The sequence below is a fragment of the Amblyraja radiata genome, chromosome 32 (assembly GCF_010909765.2).
Source record: "Amblyraja radiata isolate CabotCenter1 chromosome 32, sAmbRad1.1.pri, whole genome shotgun sequence".
NCBI classification, from domain to species: domain Eukaryota; kingdom Metazoa; phylum Chordata; class Chondrichthyes; order Rajiformes; family Rajidae; genus Amblyraja; species Amblyraja radiata.
In genome coordinates this window covers 29,281,029-29,301,108 of record NC_045987.1, presented here as the reverse complement: position 1 = coordinate 29,301,108, position 20,080 = coordinate 29,281,029, and the positions used below count along the sequence as shown (strand labels likewise).

Genomic DNA, 20,080 nt, shown 5'->3' with positions numbered 1-20,080 from the left:
ACTACTTACTGCAAATGGTAGGTTGGGTGCTTTGGCTTGAAGTTAAAAGGCACTACTTCAAATGGTGGTTTGGGTGCTTTGGCTTGAAGTTACAAGGCACTACCTACTGCAAATGGTGGGTGTTGTGCTTTGGCTTGAAGTTAAGAGACACTACTTACTGCAAATGGTGGTTTGCGTGCTTTGGCTTGAAGTTAAAAGGCACTACTTACTGCAAATAGTGTTTTGGGTGCTTTAGCTTGAAGTTAAGACACTACTTACTGCAAATGGTAGGTTGGGTGCTTTGGCTTGAAGTTAAATGGCACTACTTCAAATGGTGGTTTGGGTGCTTTGGCTTGAAGTTAAAAGGCACTATTTACTGCAAATGGTGCTTTGGGTGCTTTGGCTTGAAGTTAAAAGACACTACTTACTGCAAATGATGGGTTGGGTGCTTTGGCTCGAAGTTAAAAGGCACTACTTACTGCAAATGATGGTTTGGGTGTTTTGGCTTGAAGTTATAAGGCACTACTTACTGCAAATGGTGGTCTGGGTGCTTTGGCTTGAGTTCAAATGCACTACTTACTGCAAATGGTGGGTTTTGTGCTTTGGCCTGAGTTCAAATGCACTACTTACTGCAAATGGTGGGTTTTGTGCTTTGGCCTGAGTTCAAATGCACTACTTACTGCAAATGGTGGGTTTTGTGCTTTGGCCTGAGTTCAAATGCACTACTTACTGCAAATGGTGGGTTTTGTGCTTTGGCCTGAAGTTAAAAGGCACCAACTGCAAATGGTGGTTTGGGTGCTATGGCTTGAAGTTAAGGCACTACTTACTGCAAATGGTGGTTTCGGTGCTTTGGCTTGAAGTTAAAAGACACTACTTACTGCAAATGGTGGTTTGGGTGCTTTGGCTTGAAGTTAAAAGGCACTAGTTAATGCAAATGGTGGTTTCGGTGCTTTGGCTTGAAGTTAAAAGACACTACTTACTGCAAATGATGGGTTGGGTGCTTTGGCTTGAAGTTAAAAGGCACTACGTACGGCAAATGGTGGATTGGGTGCTTTGGCTTGAAGTTAAAAGGCACTACTTACTGCAAATGGTAATTTGGGTGCTTTGGCTTGAAGTTAAAAGGCACTACTTACTGCAAATAGTGGTTTGGGTGCTTTGGCTTGAAGTTAAATGGCACTACTTACTGCAAATGGTAGTGTGGGTGCTTTGGCTTGAAGTTAAAGCACCACTTACTGCGAATGGTGGTTTGGGTGCTTTGGCGAAGTTAAAAGGCACTACTTACTGCAAAGGGTTTGTTGGGTGCTCTGGCTTGAAGATATAAGGCACTACTTAATGCAAAGGTTTGGTTGGGTGATTTGGCTTGATGCTAAAAGGCACTATTTACTGCAAATGGTGGGTTGGCTGCTTTGGCTTGAAGTTAAAAGGCACTACTTACTGCAAATGATGGGTTGGGTGCTTTGGCTTGAAGTTAAAAGGCACTACGTATGGCAAATGGTGGATTGGGTGCTTTGGTTTGAAGTTAAAAGGCACTACTTACTGCAAATGGTAGTTTGGGTGCTTTGGCTTGAAGTTAAAAGGCACTACTTACTGCAAATGGTGGTTTGGGTGCTTTGGCTTGAAGTTAAATGGCACTACTTACTGCAAATGATGGTTTGGGTGCTTTGGCTTGAACTTAAGGCACTACTTACTGAGAATGGTAGTTTGGGTGCTTTGGTTTGAAGTTAAAAGGCACTACTTACTGGAAATGGTGGTTTGGGTGCTTTGGCTTGAAGTTAAGGCACTACTTACTGCAAAGGTTTGGTTGGGTGCTTTGGCTTGATGTTAAAAGGCACTACTTACTGAAAATGGTGGGTTGGCTGCTTTGGCTTGAAGTTAAAAGGCACTGCTTACTGCAAATGGTGGGTTGGGTGCTTTGGCTTGAAGTTAAGAGACACTATTTACTGCAAATGGTGGGTTGGGTACTTTGGCTTGAAGTTAAAAGGCACTACTTACTGCAAATGGTGGTTTGGATGCTTTGGCTTGAAATTAAAAGGCACTACCTACTGCAAATGGTGATTTGGGTGCTTTGCTTGAAGTTAAAAGGCACTTTTAAAAACCAAGAAGTGTGGGTGTGGCTCAGTCTCTGCATGATGGGGGAGGGAGAGGTCACGGCTGAGCTGTGAATCAACTGAACACACTGAATGTCTATTGAACTGTGAGTTTGGTGTTTTGTGTGGTTTTATGGTGGTTTCACCCTGCATGAAATTGTATGAAGATGCATTTGAATTTGGTGGCATTGCACCCTGCTTAAAACGGAATGAAACTGCACTTGAATTTGGCGGCCTTGCACCCTGCTTGAAGTGGTATGAAACTGCACTGAATTTGGTGGCCTTGCACCCTGCTGAAAGTGGTATGAAACTGCATTTGAATTTCGTGGCCTTGGATTCAGCTTGAAGTGGTATGAAACTGCAATTGAATTTGGTGGCCTTGCACCCTGCTAGAAGTGGTATGAAACTGCACTTGAATTCGGTGGCCTTGCACCCTGCTTGAAGTGGTTGGAAACTGCACTTGAATTCGATGGCCTTGCACCCTGCTTGAAGTGGTAGGAAACTGCACTTGAATTTAGTGGCCTTGTACCCTGCTCAAAGAGGCAAGAAACTGCACGAATTTGGTGGTCTTGCACCCTGCTTGAAATGGTAGGAAAATGGATTTGAATTTGGTGGCCTTGCATCCTGCTTGAAATGGAATTTCAAGGAATAGCCATGAGTCAACTGCCAGCCCACCAGCCGTGAGTGAGCTGCCAGCAGATCAGGCTTGAGGGACTGAGCTGCCACCCCAAGAACCCATACCAGCGCTCCAGAAAGCGCTGGCCACCAATATTGGAATTGTTGGAGAGTTGGAATATTGCGTCGGGGGACCAGCCCTCCTGTGTGAACATGGGACCCAACGGGTCCCACTTAGTCTAATAGACTTTATATCTCTATGGTAGAATGGAAAGTAATCAAAATGTGCGCTTAAAAAGTGCCTGCGAGTTAATGGACCAAACAGATCTGAGCTATATTTTAATATAAAATTACATACATGTAAGCCTACAAGTAACAAACAAAATGTGTGGATCACCTCTGAAAAGTACATACGTAGTTACAATACAACTTGTTTTAGTGACAGATGCTGCCTGATCCGCTGATTTACTCCAGCCTTTTGTGTCTGTCTTCGGTTTAAACCAGCATCTGTAGTTCCTCCCTGTACAAGGTATGTGCCGTTTAAAAAGAAAATTTTAAAAATCATTTAAAAACACATAAACTGTTCCCACGCGAGAGGCATAACTGAAGTCGGGTCGGGGTTACTGAAATGGCGGAGGTTACGCTCCAGTGCGTACTACACGTCAGTCCATTGTATTTCGCAGGAGGGGACCATCTTGTGTGCTATAAGATCTTTGCTCCAATTGATCCTAGAGCGGAGCTCTTGGATCTTCTGATTACTCTAGTGCGGAGCCCCCTTAGCTGCGGGGCCCAATTGGGAGCAATTGGTCCAATCGGCTTAAGGCCGGCCCTGCTCCAGCTCACAATCCCAGGTAACAATCCCTGGTGAATCTCTTTGATGCACACTTTCCCATTTACTGACAATACTTTGTCACAATGCACAGGGATATCCTTGTCGGTCACTGAAATCCTGGCCTCATGACATTTATACCAGTTCTTTTGCCACCCAGGGTGAACTGTGAAAAGGATCGACTCATGGACCATGCGATCGAGACTACTCAACAGGGGGATTCTACATTGGCAGTCGATCAGATGGAGGGAAACAGGAATGACAGGAGGGAGCAGATTGAGGGAGATGCCGGAGAGGCAGGAATGATGTGGGAAAGGGAAGTGGGGAGAAATCTGGCGGATGCTGCTGTGGGACAGGGGAGGGGAGAGATGGAGGGCGAGAAGGGTGAGTGGAGTGGAGGGACAGAGGGAGATACGAGAAATGGGGAAGAGAAGGAGCAAAACTGTAGGATGGGGACGGACAGCGAGAATAAAGCGGGGAGCAGCGAGAGGGAGGGGCAGAAGGGAGAGTGCAGGGAAGTGATGAAGGAAGATAAGAAATGGGAGAGGGGAGAGAAAGAGGGACAGGTAGAAACAGAGGGCGAGTGGAGGGGAGTGATGAAAAGGAGAAGGGGAGAGAAGGCAGCAGGGAAGGGTGGGATGGCAGGAGGGCAGGGAGAGTGGAGGAAAGATACAGAGGAAGGTAAGGAAGGGGGGAGGGGAGAGAAGGATGGGACGTGGAGGGATGAGGCTGATGAAAAGAATGGGGAGGTGAGTGAAGAATTTGAAATGGGCACAGTGAAATTCAAGAGAGAATGGTATCCAGAAGGGCGAAGGGAAGAGACGGAACAAAGGAGTGAGGGGGCGGTGGAGATTGAGGGTACATCGGGAGATGGATGTGAACAGCCGCCTGCCGCAGATAATTTCCAGCTCAACGGGCCAGAAGGTATGAAGTTCTCTCACTTTCCCCTCCAGGAACTCACTCTGACACGTAACTTTACATCAATTCCTGCCCTCGTCCAATCCACGACTCACCTTACAAACTCTGAATTAGATTCACGCAGAACGGAAACCGGCACCTCAGCACAACCCGTCCCTGCCGACCACGTTGCACAACCTAACAGAATACCATTGGTCCGTGTTTGGCCCATATCTCTTTAGAACTGTGCATATAACTTTCTCCCTTTCATCTTCCCCTTTCCTATGCTGACTACCCCACCCCGCCACACAGGATCTCACCTTAATCTCCCTCTTCTCTCCGGCCCTACTCTGACCCCAACCCACACCCTTGTCGTGTTTTCACCCATCCTCTTGACCTGCCCCTTTCCAATACGGAATGGTTTGACCTCAACAGAGGCCTCATCTTTGTTCCCCTCCGCCCCCACATCAATGAGTTCCGGGTTCGCCACGATGTAGAGATTTTCTTCTTTCACCTCCAACTCCATGCCTTTTTCAAATGTAAGGAGTCCTCACCGCCCAGTGATCACCCCGTCTCTCGTCTCCACCGGTCCCCACCTCTTTAGAGCTTTTCATTTCAAACAAAGGAGGTGCCATGGCAGTCTGCCGTGCTGACGTCTACCGCACTTAAGCCAGACGCCAGCTCTTGGACACCTCCTCCTACTTAACCTTGGATCTTGATCCCACAGATGAGCACCAAACCATAATCTCACAAACATTCCAATTTTATTATTTCCAACCTTCCACAGCCTCCAACGTTATCATTTCCCAGCCCCCCACGGCCCGGTTTTACCCACTCCACAAAATCCATTAACACAACTGTCCTAACAGACGCATTGTTTCTGCCTGCTCCTGTCCCACTGAAATGATTTCTGCTTGCCTTGACTTCATCCTATCCTCCCTGGTCCAATCTCTCCTGACCTATGTCCAAGATACTACACACGCCCTTCGTCGGTTTTCGGAGCCCTCATTCGCTCATCTTTACTGTGGACGTTCAGTCACTCTACATCTCCATCCTCCACCAGGAAGCCCTCCGTTTCTTCCTCAACCGCAGCATCATCCAATTTTGCTCTACTAACACTCTACTCCACCCAACAGAGCTGATCCTCACCTTTAAGAATTTCTCATTTGACTCCTCCCACTTCCTTCAAATCAAAGGCGTAGCTATGAACACTCGCATGGGTCCCAGCTCGGCCTGCCTCTATATGGGTTACGTTGAACAATTCTTGCTCCAGTCATACACTGGCCATATCCCCGAACTCGAACTCCGTTGCATTGATGACTGCATCTTGGATCCTGTATGCATGCAGAACTTTTGGACTTTATAAACTTCACCACCAATTTCTATCCTGCACTCAAATTTGCTTGGACCCCTCCCTCCCCTTTCTTGATATCAAGGTCTCCACCCTCGTATATAGACTAATGACAGATGCCTATTACAACCCCACTGACTTTCACAACTATCTCAACTACACTTCTTCCCACCCTGCTTGCTGCAAAGACTCTATCCCCAACTCCCAATTCCTCCATCTATGCCACATTAGGCCCTCATACATGTCCCCAACAGCTCTGCCCTCGCTCTCCCTCCCCCTAGTCACAACAGGGACAGAGCCCCCCTGGTCCTCACCTTTCACCCCATCAGCTGTCGCATACAACACACAATCCTCCGACATTTTCGCCACCTCCAACGGGGTCCCACAACTAGTCAAATCTTCCATCTACACCCCTTTTCACCTTTCAACGAGCGTTCCCTCCGCAACTCCCTAGTTAATTCATCCCTTCCTACCCAAACAACCCCCTCCCCAGGTAGGATCACTTGCAACCGCAGAAGATGCAACACCTGTCCCAATATCTCCTCCCTCGACTTTGTACAGGAGCCATGACTGTCCTTTCACATTAGGCACTTGCACCTCTTTCAAACTCATGCACTGTGTGCCGAGGCTCAACGGGGAAATGTGACGTCAGGCAGTGCCATAGTGGTGGGAGAATCCATCGTCAGAGGTGCGGATAGGAGTTTCTGCAGCAGTAGGCAAGACTCCAGGATGTTGCATTGCCTTCCTGGTGCCAGGGTCCAGGACGTCTCGGAGTGGCTGCACGGCATCCTCAAGAGTGAGGGGCAGCAGCCGGAGGTTATTGCCACAAATGATATAGGTCGGACGAGGAAGGAGGTTCTGCAAAAAGAATTTACAGAATTAGGTAAAAAAGCAGGACTTGCAGGGTAGTGATCTCAGGATTGCTTCCAGTACCTCGTGCTAGTGAGGGTAAGAATAGGAATATAAGGGAAATTAATGTGTGGCTGAGGAGTTGGTGCAGGTGGCAGGGATTCAGATTTCTGGATATTAGGGATCTCTTCTGGGGCAGGGGTGACCGATATAAAAGGGACGGTTGCACCTAAACTGGAGGGGTACCAACATCCCAGCGAGAAGGTTTACTAATGCTACACGGGAGGGTTTAAACTAGATTGGCAGGGGAGTGGGATCTCGTGCAAGACCGAGGCACGTGAGAGGCTAGAAGTTGGTATAAAGGGTGGTGTGGGAAAGGTTAGTGGACAGAATAAGGTGGAGAGCGAGGATGGAGGGTTGGTTTAAACTGCACGTATTTTAATGCAAGGGGCCTGACGGGTAAGGCAGATGATCTCAGAGCATGGATAGGTACGAGCAACTGGAACTTGTAGCCATGACTGAAACCTGGTTAAAGGAGGACTGGCAGCTCAATGTTCCGGGGACAGGAGCGACAGGGGTGAAGGAAAAAGAGGAGGGGGGTTGCATTGTTGGGTAAGGAGGATGTCACGGCAGTGTTCAGTGGTGGCATTACGGATGGTTTGGCGAGTGAGACTGTATGGGTGGAGCTGGGGAACAAGAAAGGGATGGTCACCTTGTTGGGGGTGTACTACAGACCCCCGAATAGTCAACAGGAATTTGAAGAACAAATGTGCGGGGAGATTGCAGACAGCTGCAGATCAAATAAGGTTGTTGCAGGAGGGGATTTTAACTTTCTCAATATAGACTGGGTAAATCATAGCGTGAGGGGTTCACATGGGGTGCAATTACTCAAAAGTGTTCAGGAGAGTTTTCTTATTTACCGAGGAGAAAAACAGTAGAATGGAGGAAATTGGAGCAGTCACTGGAAGTGGCTTGAGAGCAGGCAGTGTTACCGTCGAGGAAGTACTGAAGGTACTGTGGTGTATGAAGGTACACAAATCTCTAGCGCATGATCTGATACATCCAAGGACATTGTGGGAAACTAGAAAGGAAATTGCGGGAGCCCTGGTTGAAATTTACGAGTCGTCCTTAAATACAGGAAAGGTGCCAGAAGACTGGAGGGTGGAAAATGTCGTACCCCATTTCAAGAAGGGCTGCAGGGAAAATGCTGGGAACTATAGGCCGGTGAGCTTAACATCTGTAGTTGGAATGTTACTGAGGAATAGGAGTTGGTAAATTCTGAGGGATAGGATATACAGGTATTTGGATGGGCATGGGCTGATTAGGGATAGTCAGCATGGTTTTGAACGTGGGAGGTCATGTATCACAAATCTGATTGAGTTTTTGAAGACGTGACCAAAAAGGTTGATGAGGCAAAGCTGTCGATGTTGTGCACATGGACTTCAGTAAGGTGTTTGACAAGGTTCCACATGGTTGGCTGCTCTGGAAGGTTAGATCGCATGGGATCCAAGGAGAGATAGCTGAATGGTAGCAAATTGGCTCCATGGAAGGAAGCAGTGGGTGATGGTGGAAGATTGCTTCTCAGAATGGAGGCCTGTGACTGTTGGTGTGCCTCGGGTTCGGTGCTGGGCCTGTTACTGTTTGTCATCTACATCAATGATTTGGATGAGAACATACTGGGCAAGATTAGCAAGTTTGCTGAAAATACAAAAGTTAGTGGTTTTCCAGATAGTGAAAATGATTGTGAACAATTCCAGCAGGATCTGGATCGATTGGCCAGGTGGGCGGTAGAATGGTTGATGGAATTTAATACAGAGAAGTGTGAGGTGTTGCATTTTGGGACGTCGAACAAGTGTTGTAGAGCAGAGTGATCTAGGAGTATAGGTGCATGGTTCCTTGAAGGCCGAGTCGCAGGTGGTCAAAAAGGCTTTTGGCACTTTGACATTCATCATTCAGAGTGTTGGGAGGTCATGATGCAGTTGTATAAGACATTGGTGAGACCACATTTAGAATATTGTGTTCAGTACTGGGCACCATGTTTTAGGAAAGATATTGTCAATCTTGAAAGGGTTCAGAAACGATTTACGACGATGTTGCCAAGACTAGAGTGTGTGAGCTATAGGGAGAGGTTGAGTAGGCTGGATCTCTATTCCATGGAGCGCAGGAGGATCAGGAGAGATCTTAGAGAGGTATACAAAATCATGAGAGGAATAGATCGGGTAGATGCACAGAATCCCTGAAAGTGGCAACATAAGTTAATAGGGGTAAAGACAGCAGAAGGAATGTTTACATTCATAGGTCTGGGAATTCGGTTTAAGAGTCAGGAAGTCACGTTGGGGCTTTATAAGGCTTTGATCAGACCACATATGGAGTGTTGCAAGCAGTTTCTGTAGCCCCATTACAGGAATAGTGAAGCACAGGTTTACCAGGATGATGTCTGGATTGGAGGGCGCTATAACGTATAAGATCTTGGAAAATCTTGGATTTCTTTTTACTGTAGCACTGAAGGATGTGGGGATGATAGAAGTATAGAAAATGATGGCAACCAAAAATCCGTGCGGATAACATTCACGAAGATGTTAGCAGGGCTCCAGTGAATAAGGTCACAAGGTCATGTGATATGAGTAGAATTAGGCCATTCGGCCCAGCAGGTCTACTCAGCCATTCAATCATGGCTGATCTATCTCTCCCCTTTAACCCCATTTTCCTGCCATCTCCCCATAACCTCTGATATCTGTACTAATCAAGAATCTATCTACAGTATCTCTGCCTTAAAAATATCCACTGACTTGGCCTCCACAACCTTCTTTGGCAAAAAAATCCACAGATTCACCACCCTCTGACTAAAGCATTTCCACCTCAAAGAATGTCCTTTAATTCTGAGGCTATGACCTCTGGCCCTAGAATCTCCCACTAGTGGAAACATCCTCTCCACATCCACTCCATCCAAGCCTTTCAATATTCTGTATGTTTTAATGAGGTCCCCCTCGTTGTTCTAAACTCCAGAGAGTACAGGCCCAGTGCTGACAAACGCTCATCATTGGTTAACCTGCTCATTCCTGGGTTCATTCTTGTAAACCTTCCCTTGACCCTCTCCTGAGCCAGCACATCCTTTCTCAGATACGGTGCCCACAATTGCTTACAATATTCCAAATGCGGCCTGATCAGCGCCTTATAGAGCCTCATCATTACATCCCTTGAACCACAGGGACAGCTTGGGAAAGATATGACTTTATTCCTTGTAGAGCAGAGGGTTGAATGTTGATGTTATTGGTGCATGAAATCACTTGTGCAATTGGTGGGTATAGGAATCAAGGACCTGAGCATGAAGGTCTAAAGTAAGAGAGGAACGATTTAATAGGAAGCTGAGGGGCAAAGCTTTTCCTCAGAGGCTGATGGATATATGGAACGAGCTGCTAGAGCAACTAGTTGCGACAAGTATAACAGTTTCATTTAAAAGAAACTTGTAAAGTGTAATGTTGAGGAAGGAACTGCAGATGATGGTTAAATGTGAAGATAAACACATAAAGCTGGAGTAACTCAATAGGACAGTCAACATCTCATTATAGAAGGAATGGGTGGCATTTCAGGTCGAGACCCTTCTTCAGACTGAATGTCACGGGAAAGGGAAACAAGAGATATAGACAATGATGTAGATAGATATAGAACAATGAATTAAAGAAATGCAAAAAAGATGCTGTTAGAAACATAGAAAATAGGTGCAGGAGGAGGCCATTCGGCCCTTCGAGCCAGCACCGCCATTCATTGTGATCATGGCTGATCGTCCCCTATCAATAACCCGTGCCTGCCTTCTCCCCATATTATTTGACTCCATGAGCCCCCAGAGCTCTATCTAACTCTCTCTTAAATCCATACAGTGACTTGGCCTCCACTGCCCTCTGTGGCAGGGAATTCCATAAATTCACAACTCTTTGGGTGAAAAAGCTTTTTCTCACCTCAGTCTTAAATGATCTCCCCTTTATTCTAACACTGTGGCCCCTGGTTCTGGACTCGCCCAACATTGGGAACATTTTTCCTGCATCCAGCTTGTACAGTCCTTTTATAATTTTATATTTCTATAAGAACCCCCTCATCCTTCTAATCTCCGGTGAATACAAGCCTAGTCTTTTCAATATTTCCTCATATGACAGTCCCGCCATCCCAGGGATCAATCTCGTGAACCTACGCTGCACTGCTTCAATCACAAGGATGTCCGTCCTCATATTAGGAGACCAAAACTGAACACAATACTCCAGATGTGGTCTCACCAGAGCCCTATACAACTGCAGAAGAACCTCTTTACTCCAATACTAAAATTCTCTTGTTATGAAGGCCAACATTCCATTAGCTTTCTTCACTGCCTGTTGTACCTGCACGCCAACTTTTAGTGACCGGTGTACAAGGACGCCCAGGTCTCGCTGCACCTCTCCCTTACCTAACCTAACCCCATTGAGATAATAATCTGCCCCCTTGTTTTTGCCGCCAAAGTGAATAACCTCACATTTATCTATATTATACTGCATCTGCCATGCATCTGCCCACTCACTCAACCTGTCCAGGTCACCCTGCAACCTCCTAACATCCTCTTCACAGCTCATACTGCCACCCAGCTTTGTGTCATCCGCAAACTTGCTAGTGTTGCTCCCAATTCCCTCTTCGAAATCATTAATATATATGGTAAACAGTTGCGGCCCCAACCCCGAGCCTTGCGGCACTCCACTCGCCACTGCCTGCCATTCTGAAAAGGATCCGTTCACTCCTACTCTTTGCTTCCGGTCTGCCAACCAATTTTCTATCCATATCAACACCCTTTACTCAATACCATGTGCTCTAATTTTAGTCACCAGTCTCCCGTGCGGGACCTTATCAAATCCTTTCTGAAAGTCTAGATACACTACATCCACTGGCACCCCTTCACCCATTTTACTTGTCACATCCTCAAAAAATTGCAGAAGATTAGTCAAGCATGATTTCCCTTTCATAAATCCATGTTGACTTGGACTAATCCTTTTACTGCTATCCAAATGCCCCATTATTACCTCTATATTAATTGACTCCAGCATCTTTCCCACCACCGAAGTCAGGCTAACTGGTTTGTAATTCCCCGTTTTCTCTCTCGCTCCTGTCTTGAAAAGTGGGATAACATTAGCTATCCTCCAATCCACAGGAACTGATCCTGAATCCATTGAACATTGGAAAATGATCACTAATGCATCCACTATTTCTAGAGCCACCTCCCTGAGGACCCTGGGATGCAGACCATCAGGCCCAGGGGATTTGTCATCCTTCAGTCCCATTAGCCTACACAATACTATTTCTCGCCTAATGAAAATTCCTCCAATTAGCGCGTGGCCTCACTCTGACAATGGAGGAGGCCTGGGACATAAAGGTCAGTGGGAATAGGAAGGATAATTAAAATGTTTAGCAAATGGCAGATTAGATAGGTCCATGCGGACTGAGCGAAGGTGTTTAGCGAAACGATGGCTCGGTCTATGTTTGACCTCACCGATGTATAGGAGTCCACACCTTGAACTATGGATACAGTGACATACAGTCCAACATACAAGGCCCAACTCGCCCACACCGGCCAACAATATCCCAGCTACACTAGTCCCACTTGTCTGTGCTTGGTCCATATCACTCCAAACTTGTCCTATCCATGTACCTATCAGACTGTTTCTTAAACGATGGGATAGCCCCAGCCTCAACTACCTCCTCTGACAGCTTGATCCATGCATCCACCACCCTTTGTGTGAAAATGTTACCCCTCGGATTGCAATTAAATCTATGTTTATTCGTAATCCGCGATGGTCATCCTTGGCGGCGTCTGCAAACTTACACACTGATCCATTACTCTGAAGAATGGTCCCGATCTGAAACCTTGCCAAAGCATGTTCTCCAGTGATGTCTCCCGACTCCTTGTGTTACTCCAGCTATTTGTGTCTCTTCGCGTTCTAACCAGTATCTAAAGTTCCTTCTTTCTACTCAAACGAACGCATCTAAGTTTACGTCAAAGTCATTTTGATTTCGCTGTGAAATGAGAATATGCGCGATGCAGCCAAGGGTAGTTCGTGTGAAAGGCCCGAGCCGTGATTGTCTTCTGTTTTCACGTGGGCTGTTCTCCGTCCCGCTGCAGGTCCACATATCAACGGGAACGTGGAGGAAGTCCCCTCTTTCCGGAGCTGCCTTATCTCTCGCACATTCCTCGCCAGCCTGCTCTCGACCTCGATCCTTCAGCTGCGATCGTCCATTTTCATCGGCACTCTGAACCCTCTGCTCAACCTCATGACGAACGCTGATCCCGAACAAGGTGAAGGGGGGGGGGGGGGAACAGATCCCCACCGCCCACCACCACCTTCGCTCAAACCCCCTCCATCTCTTCCTTCGTCTCTCTCTCTATCCCATCCACCCTCTCCCCCTCTCTCTTCCTCCCTCTCGCCATCCCTCACTCCCGCTCTCCCTCCATCCAAGTCTTCCTCTCACCCCTCTCCATCTTCCACTCTTCCTCCCCCATCCTCCGTCTCCCTCTATTCCTCTCTCCCTCTCTCTCACCCCTCCTCTCCCCCTCTCAATCTCTCTCTCCCTCTCTCTCTCCCATCTCTCTCCTCCCCTATCCCTCTTCCTCTCTCTCTCCTTCTCCCTCCCCTCCCTCTCCTTCTCTTCCTCCCACTCTCTCCTCCGCACTCCCTCTCCATTCCGTCTCTCTGTCTGTCTCCCTCTGTCTTTCTCCCTGTCTGAGCATCTCTGTGTCTGTCACTCTCATCTACCTCTCTCTCTCTCTCTCTCTCTCTCTCTCTCTCTCTCGCTCTCTCGCTCTCTCGCTCTCTCGCTCTCTCGCTCTCTCGCTCTCTCGCTCTCTCGCTCTCTCGCTCTCTCGCTCTCTCGCTCTCTCGCTCTCTCGCTCTCTCGCTCTCTCGCTCTCTCTCTCTCTTTATTTCAGCCCTCACCCTCTCTATCTCCCTCTCATTCCCTCCCTCCTTTACCTCTACCGCCCTCCCTCTCCCACTACCCGTCTCCCCCCACTATCTCTCTCTCACTCTATCCCAACCCCCCTCCGCCTCTCTCGCTCTCCCTCCACTCCCCTCTCTCTACCTCTCTCTCCCTCTCTCTCTAACTCCCTCCCTCTCTGTCACTCTCTTCCCTCACCCTCCTTCCCTCTCCACTCTCTCTTCCTCCCCCTCTTTCTTTCTCCCACTCTCTCTACCTCACCCTTTCTCCGTCTCTCCCTCATTTTTCCCACTTCCTCTCCCCATCTCTCTCTCCCTCCCTCCCTCTTTAGGTCTCTTTTTTCCCTCCCTCTCTTTCCCCATAACCCTCCCCCCCCCCCTCTCCCTCTCCCCTTCCCCTCTCTCCTGCTCTCTCTATCCCTCCCTTCCTCGCTGTCTGTCTGTCTGTCTCTCTCTCTCTCTCTCACACTCCCTATCTCTTTCCTTCTCTCTCTCTCTCTCTCGCTCTCCCTCTCCCTCCCACTCAATCTCACCACCTATCTCTCGCAGATAAATGTAAGGTTATCCACTTTGGTAGCAAAAACAGGAAGGCAGATTACTATCTAAGTGGCGTCAAGTTGGGAAAAGGGGAAGTACAACGGGATCTGGGGATCCTTGTTCATCAGTCTATGAAAGTAAGCATGCAGGTACAGCAGGTAGTGAAGAAAGCGAATGGCATGGTGGCCTTTATAACAAGAGGAATCGAAAATAGGAGCAAAGAGGTCCTTCTGCAGTTGTACAGAGCCCTAGTGAAACCACACCTGGAGTATTGTGTGCAGTTTTGGTCCCCTAATTTGAGGAAGAACATTCTTGCTATTGAGGGAGTGCAGCGTAGGTTTACAAGGTTAATTCCCGGGATGGCGGGACGGTCTTATGCTGAGAGAATGGAGCAGCTGGGCTTGTACACTCTGGAGTTTAGAAGGATGAGAGGGTATCTCATGGAAACGTATAAGATTGTTAAGGGTTTGGACACGCTAGAGGCAGGAAACATGATCCCGATGTTGGGGGAGTCCAGAACCAGGGGCCACAGTTTAAGGATAAGCAGTAAGCCATTTAGAACGGAGACGAGGAAACACTTTTTCTCACAGGGAGTGGTGAGTCTGTGGAATTCTCTGCCTCAGAGGGCGGTGGAGGCAGGTTCTCTTGATGCTTTCAAGAGAGAGCTAGATAGGGCTCTTAAAAATAGCGGTCAAGGAATATGGGGAGAAGGCAGGAACGGGTACTGATTGGGGATGTCTATTGCTTTCTCCATCTCCCTCCCACCCAGCTCTCTCTCTCTCGCTCGCCCTCTTCCTCTCTTTTTCTCCCTCAATCTCTCCATCGCAGTCTCTCCCTCTCTCCCTTTCTCTCTCAATCTCCCTTTCACCCTCTTCCTGTCTCTCTTTCCTTCCCTCCCTCTTTCTCCCTCTCTCCCTCTCTCCCTCTCTCCCTCTCTCCCTCTCTCCCTCGCTCTCTCCCTCTCTCCCTCTCTCCCTCTCTCCCTCTCTCCCTCTCTCCCTCTCTCCCTCTCTCCCTCTCTCCCTCTCTCCCTCTCTCCCTCTCTCCCTCTCTCCCTCTCTCCCTCTCGCCACATTGCACATAAAGTGCAAGTGAAATGAATTTGTCAACAGCGGTACAATGATAAAGAACACACAAACACAATTAAAATTTAACAAACATCCACCACAGCATTCATCACTGTGGTGGAAGGCACATAAATTGGCCAGTCCACCTCCATTTCCCCCCGTGGTCGGGACCTCAACCCTCCGCGACCGTCGCTGCGGGCGTCCAGATGATAAAGGACAAGGTAAAAGTCAAGGTAAGTCCAGGATCGGCTCTTCCCCACCGGAGACCGTGGCACAGGCCGGCGGTCGAATGTTTAAAATTCGCGCCGCAGCCAGAAGCACCGCAGACTGCAGGGCCGGCGGTCGAAGCTCCCCTCCAGGGGTGGTGGCGGGCCGGCATTCGGAGCATCTTCTTCCCCCCCCCCCCCCGGGTCCCCCACGAGGGATCCTGGGCTGCAGACGCTGGAGCTCTGCAGACCGCGGCTTCAGGCTGCCGGCTGCCGCGGGCCAGCGAAACGGAGCGCTCCCCTCCAGCGAGGGCTCGCCCGCTCCACGCCGAGTCCGCACTGCGCCCGCCGCTGAAGCCCCGGGCGCGTCTCCGGGAAAGGCCGCGCCGATCCTTGTTGTTAGGCCACGGGGGAGGCGACCTGGAAAAAGTCGCCTCTCCGTGGAGGAGGCGACCGAAGCGGTTTCCCCCTTACCCCCCCCCCCCCCCCCCCCCACAAAACACACCGAGACACATCAAAAACATACTGTAAAACATACTAAAAAAAGTAGAAAAAAACGGACACGCTGCTGACAGGGCGCCGGCTTGCAGCGCCCCAACCGACCAAAAAACCTCTACCCCTCCTCTCTCCATCCCTCCATCCCTCCTGCCCGCGGCAACATGTCTCACTAATTCTAACGTAATTTTCAGTCAGCAGGTTTACAAACGCCTTTGCGTTCACGCAACTGTTTGCTGTTCTGTGCGCTCCTTGGAACGGACTAATACTGGACAGGCACAAATTGATGGGACGGGGTTTGAATGCAGCCTCAGGTAATACTGGAGTGGGCAGCGGGATCACACTTGGGATCACGGTGCGGTTCACTTACTTGGGAATAAATCGAATAGTACTGCCCAGAAACAGACCCTTCCGATCAACTCGTCGCTGCCGACCAAGATTTAGGTTAATATTACCTGCACGTGTCTGGCCTAATGCCCTCTAAATATTTGTTCTCCATGCCGAAGTGTATTTTAAATGTTGTTATTTGCCTAGCTTAGCTTCATCCTCTGACATCCGGTTCCAGATACCTACTATGTGAAAAGGTTGCTCCTCGGATTCACCACAAACCTATACTCTCTATATCTCTATATCTTGGAAATAAAGGCCTCGCCTGCCCAATCCTTCCATGTAGCGCATGCCATTGAGCTCTGGAAACATTGATAGGAATCTTCTCTCCACACATTCCATCGTGCTAGCATTATTCCTGTAGCACGGTGACGCAAACTGAGCACATTCTTCCAGCTGCGACCTCGCTAACGTCTTGTTCAACTGTAACATAACGCCCCAACTTCTGCACTCACTTCGCTGACCTCTGAAGGTTCGCGTGACAGAAATATATTTTTGTCGCCTTATCGACGTTCAAACTCACTCTGGCCGTCTGGTGTGTTGATAGAATGTCCATTTCTCTCTGCCTGTGTTGCTCACTGTGTCTGATGATTTTGATGAAAGAGGATTATTCCAGCTGGAGGTCGATGGGCAGCGGCGTTCCTTGGTGATATGTGCGGGTGCCTCTGTTGTTTGAGATATACATAAATGACTTGGACTAAAACTTGCAGATGACACCAAAGTTGCTAGGGCCGCAAACTGCGAGGAAGGCTGTGAATGTATGACAAGGGGCTGCACATCTGCTACACTATCGGCGGAGAAATGACAGATGGAGTATAATCCCAGTAACGGTGAGGCGCTGTCATTTATAGGTTGAATGTGAGGAAAATGTTGGCAAGACCTTTACCTGCATTGTATGGGAATTAACCAGATGCTAGTTGACACCGAAGATAGACAAAAAAAATGACGAAGAGACTCCGAGTGTCAGGCAGCATCTCTGGAGAAATGGAATAGGTGACGCATTCGGGCGAGAAACTTCACTGCATTTTCTCCAGATGAATATTGGGGTCCAAGTCCACAGCTATATGTGGTAACGTGAAAGTGGGAAAGAAGGCGTATAAGCGTATGTCATGGTATTAATTCAGTTTGACTGTGTATACAGCACGCACATTATGGGCCGAAGGGTCAGTTCTTCCGCTGTGATTTATTTTTGTTTTATGTTCTATGTTGACTCCTGTTCTCAAACTCTGATATATTCACACATGCTTGGTCATGCTTTCACCGTCGCCCCCCCCCCCCCCCCCCCCCCCCCCGTCTATCGCTCTTCCACGCCTTGTCTTGTCACTCCCTAACGGACTCTCACTCACACCCTCTCTCTTTCACATTCCCTTACTCACACCCGCCCCTACCGGCTCCCACAGCCCCACGTTCACACTCTCTGTCGTGTCCGGCTCCCACACCCTCCCATGTTCTCCCACCGTTTACTGTCCAGCACACGGTGGCGCAGTTGGTTGAGCCGTTACCTCACAGCGTCAGATACTCGAGTTCGATCCTATCCTCGAGTCATTGTGGAGTTTGTGACGACGTGGGTTTGCTCCGGATGCTCAGATTTTATCCAACATCACAAAGACGTGAGTTTGTTGATTAAATTACCTCTGTAAATATCCCTAGTAGGTAGGGAGCGGGTTAGAAAGGGGGGGTGACATGGAAGTGGCGAAGACAGTGGAATATGGAATAGACAGATGATCGGTTGCCCTCGTGGACTTGGTGGGCCAAACTCATCTAAACACTGCCCTAAACTCACTCATATTCTCACACTCACTGTGCGCTTCATTATCTGGAATACGGGAAAGCTGAACTGAGTAGAGTGTTTCATTATTATATATCAGGCCCGTACGAAGCTTTCCAAAAAGGGGGGTGGCATGACAGGATTACAAAATTTTTAATGTGAAATAGTGTGCGCGCTGCGCACATCATGAGCGCGAAGCATGAAGACCCTCGATGCCAGGGTCCAGGGCCCGCTTAAGGGCCCTGGAAGCTCCTAGATGCTCTCTGATGCATTCTGAGCCTTATTTTGGAGCATTTCTGATCCAAATTTATGACCAATATTTCAGAAATTAACAGGAATCTGAGAGGTAGCTTTTTCACACAAAGGGTGCTGGGTGTATATAACGAGCTGCCAGATGAGATAGTTAAGGCTGGGACTATCCTAATGTTTAAGAGACATTTGGACACGTACATGGATAGGACAGATTTTGATGGATATGGCCCAAACCCGTGTGAGTGGGACTAGTTTAGATGGGACATGTCGGTCGGTGTGGGCAAGTTGGGCTGAAGGGCCTGTTTTCCACACTGCATCATTCTATGACTAAAAGGTTAAGAAGAAAAATGAATGTAGATAAGTAGAGCAGATTTGAAAGAAGAGTCAAATGTAAAGGCAGAGAGAGGTTTATGGGTGGAAAGGAACATAGGAAAGGAGGGGGGAGAGTGGGCTTGGGCAGATGGGTGAAGGGAAAATAGACACAAAGTGCTGCAGTAACTAAGTGGGTCAGGCAGCATCTCTGGAGAACATGGATAGGTGACGTTTCACAGAGTGCTGGAGTAACTCAGTGAGTCAGGCAGCATCGCTGGGGGTTATATTTCGGGTCAAGACCGTTCTTCAGTAATATTCATGATGTGGCATGCATAGACATTCATGAATGTTACCCAAACCATCGTGAGCTACTTTTTTACGGCGCTTGTCCTCTCCTATAATGTCTCTGCTGCCTTGGGTGATGCAGGACAGGACACAAGCTTTGGGACACGGTGTGAAGCTGTTGCAGTCTGTCCCAGCCTGGTAAAAACCTGGATTGAGTGGATGTGGAGAGGATGTTTCCACTAGTGGGAGAGTCTAGGACCAGTGGCCACAGCCTCAGAGTTGAAAGACATTCCTTTGGGAAGGCGATGAGCAGGAATTTTTTAAGTCCTTGAGGGTGGTGAACTGTGGAATTCATTGCCACAGACAGCTGTGGAGGTCAAGTCAATGGACATTTTTCAGGAGGAGATTGATAGATTCTTGATTGATACGGGTGTCGGAGGCAGGAGAATGTGTTTGAGAGGGAAAGATAGATAGAGCCATGGAGTGATATAGGGTGGAAACAGACCCTTCGGCCCAGCATGTCCCATCTGCACTAGTCTCACCTGCCCACGTTTGATCCATATCCCTCCGAACCAGTCCTTTCCCTGTACCTGTCTAACTGTTTCTTAAATGTTGCGATAGTTGTCGCCTCAACTACCTCCTCTGGCAGCTTGTTCCATACACCTACCACTCTTTGTGTGAAAAACATACCCCTCAGATTCCTATTAAATCTTTTGCCGTTCACCTTAAACTTATGTTCTCTGCTCCTCGATTAACCTACTGGGCAAAAGACTCAACCATATCTATTCAAATCATGATTCTATTAGATCATCCCTCATCCTCCTGTGCTCCATGAAATAGAGACCCAGTCTACTCAACCTCTCCCTATAGCTCTGGCCCTCTAGTCCTGGCAACATCCTCGTAAATCTTCTCTGTACCCTTTCCAGATGACATCTTTCCTATAACATGGTGCGCAGAACTGAATACAATACTCTGAATGCGGCCTCACCACCTTCTTCTGCAACTGCAACATGACCTCCCAACCTCCATACTCAGCCTGACCCGCTGAGTTACTCCAGCACTCTGTAAAACGTCAAAGAACAGGGCAAGATTAGCTGGTTTGCTGATACAGAAGTGAGTGGTTTTGCAGATAGTGAAGATGGTTGTGAAAGATTGCAGCAGGATCTGGATCAATTAGCCAGGTGGGCAGAGGAATGGTTGATGGTTGCATGGTTCCT

The 20,080-nt window shown here is 48.3% G+C and overlaps 1 protein-coding gene across 1 annotated transcript in view; it reads left to right on the top strand.

Annotated features, from left to right (window-relative positions):
- LOC116991090 (solute carrier family 43 member 3-like) overlaps window positions 1–20,080 on the top strand; it is a 79,484-nt gene that overhangs the window by 36,033 nt on the left and 23,371 nt on the right. The window contains 2 exon segments of the mRNA XM_033049443.1: window positions 12,744–12,917; window positions 16,054–16,173. Coding sequence (XP_032905334.1) covers window positions 12,744–12,917; window positions 16,054–16,173 — 294 coding nt within the window.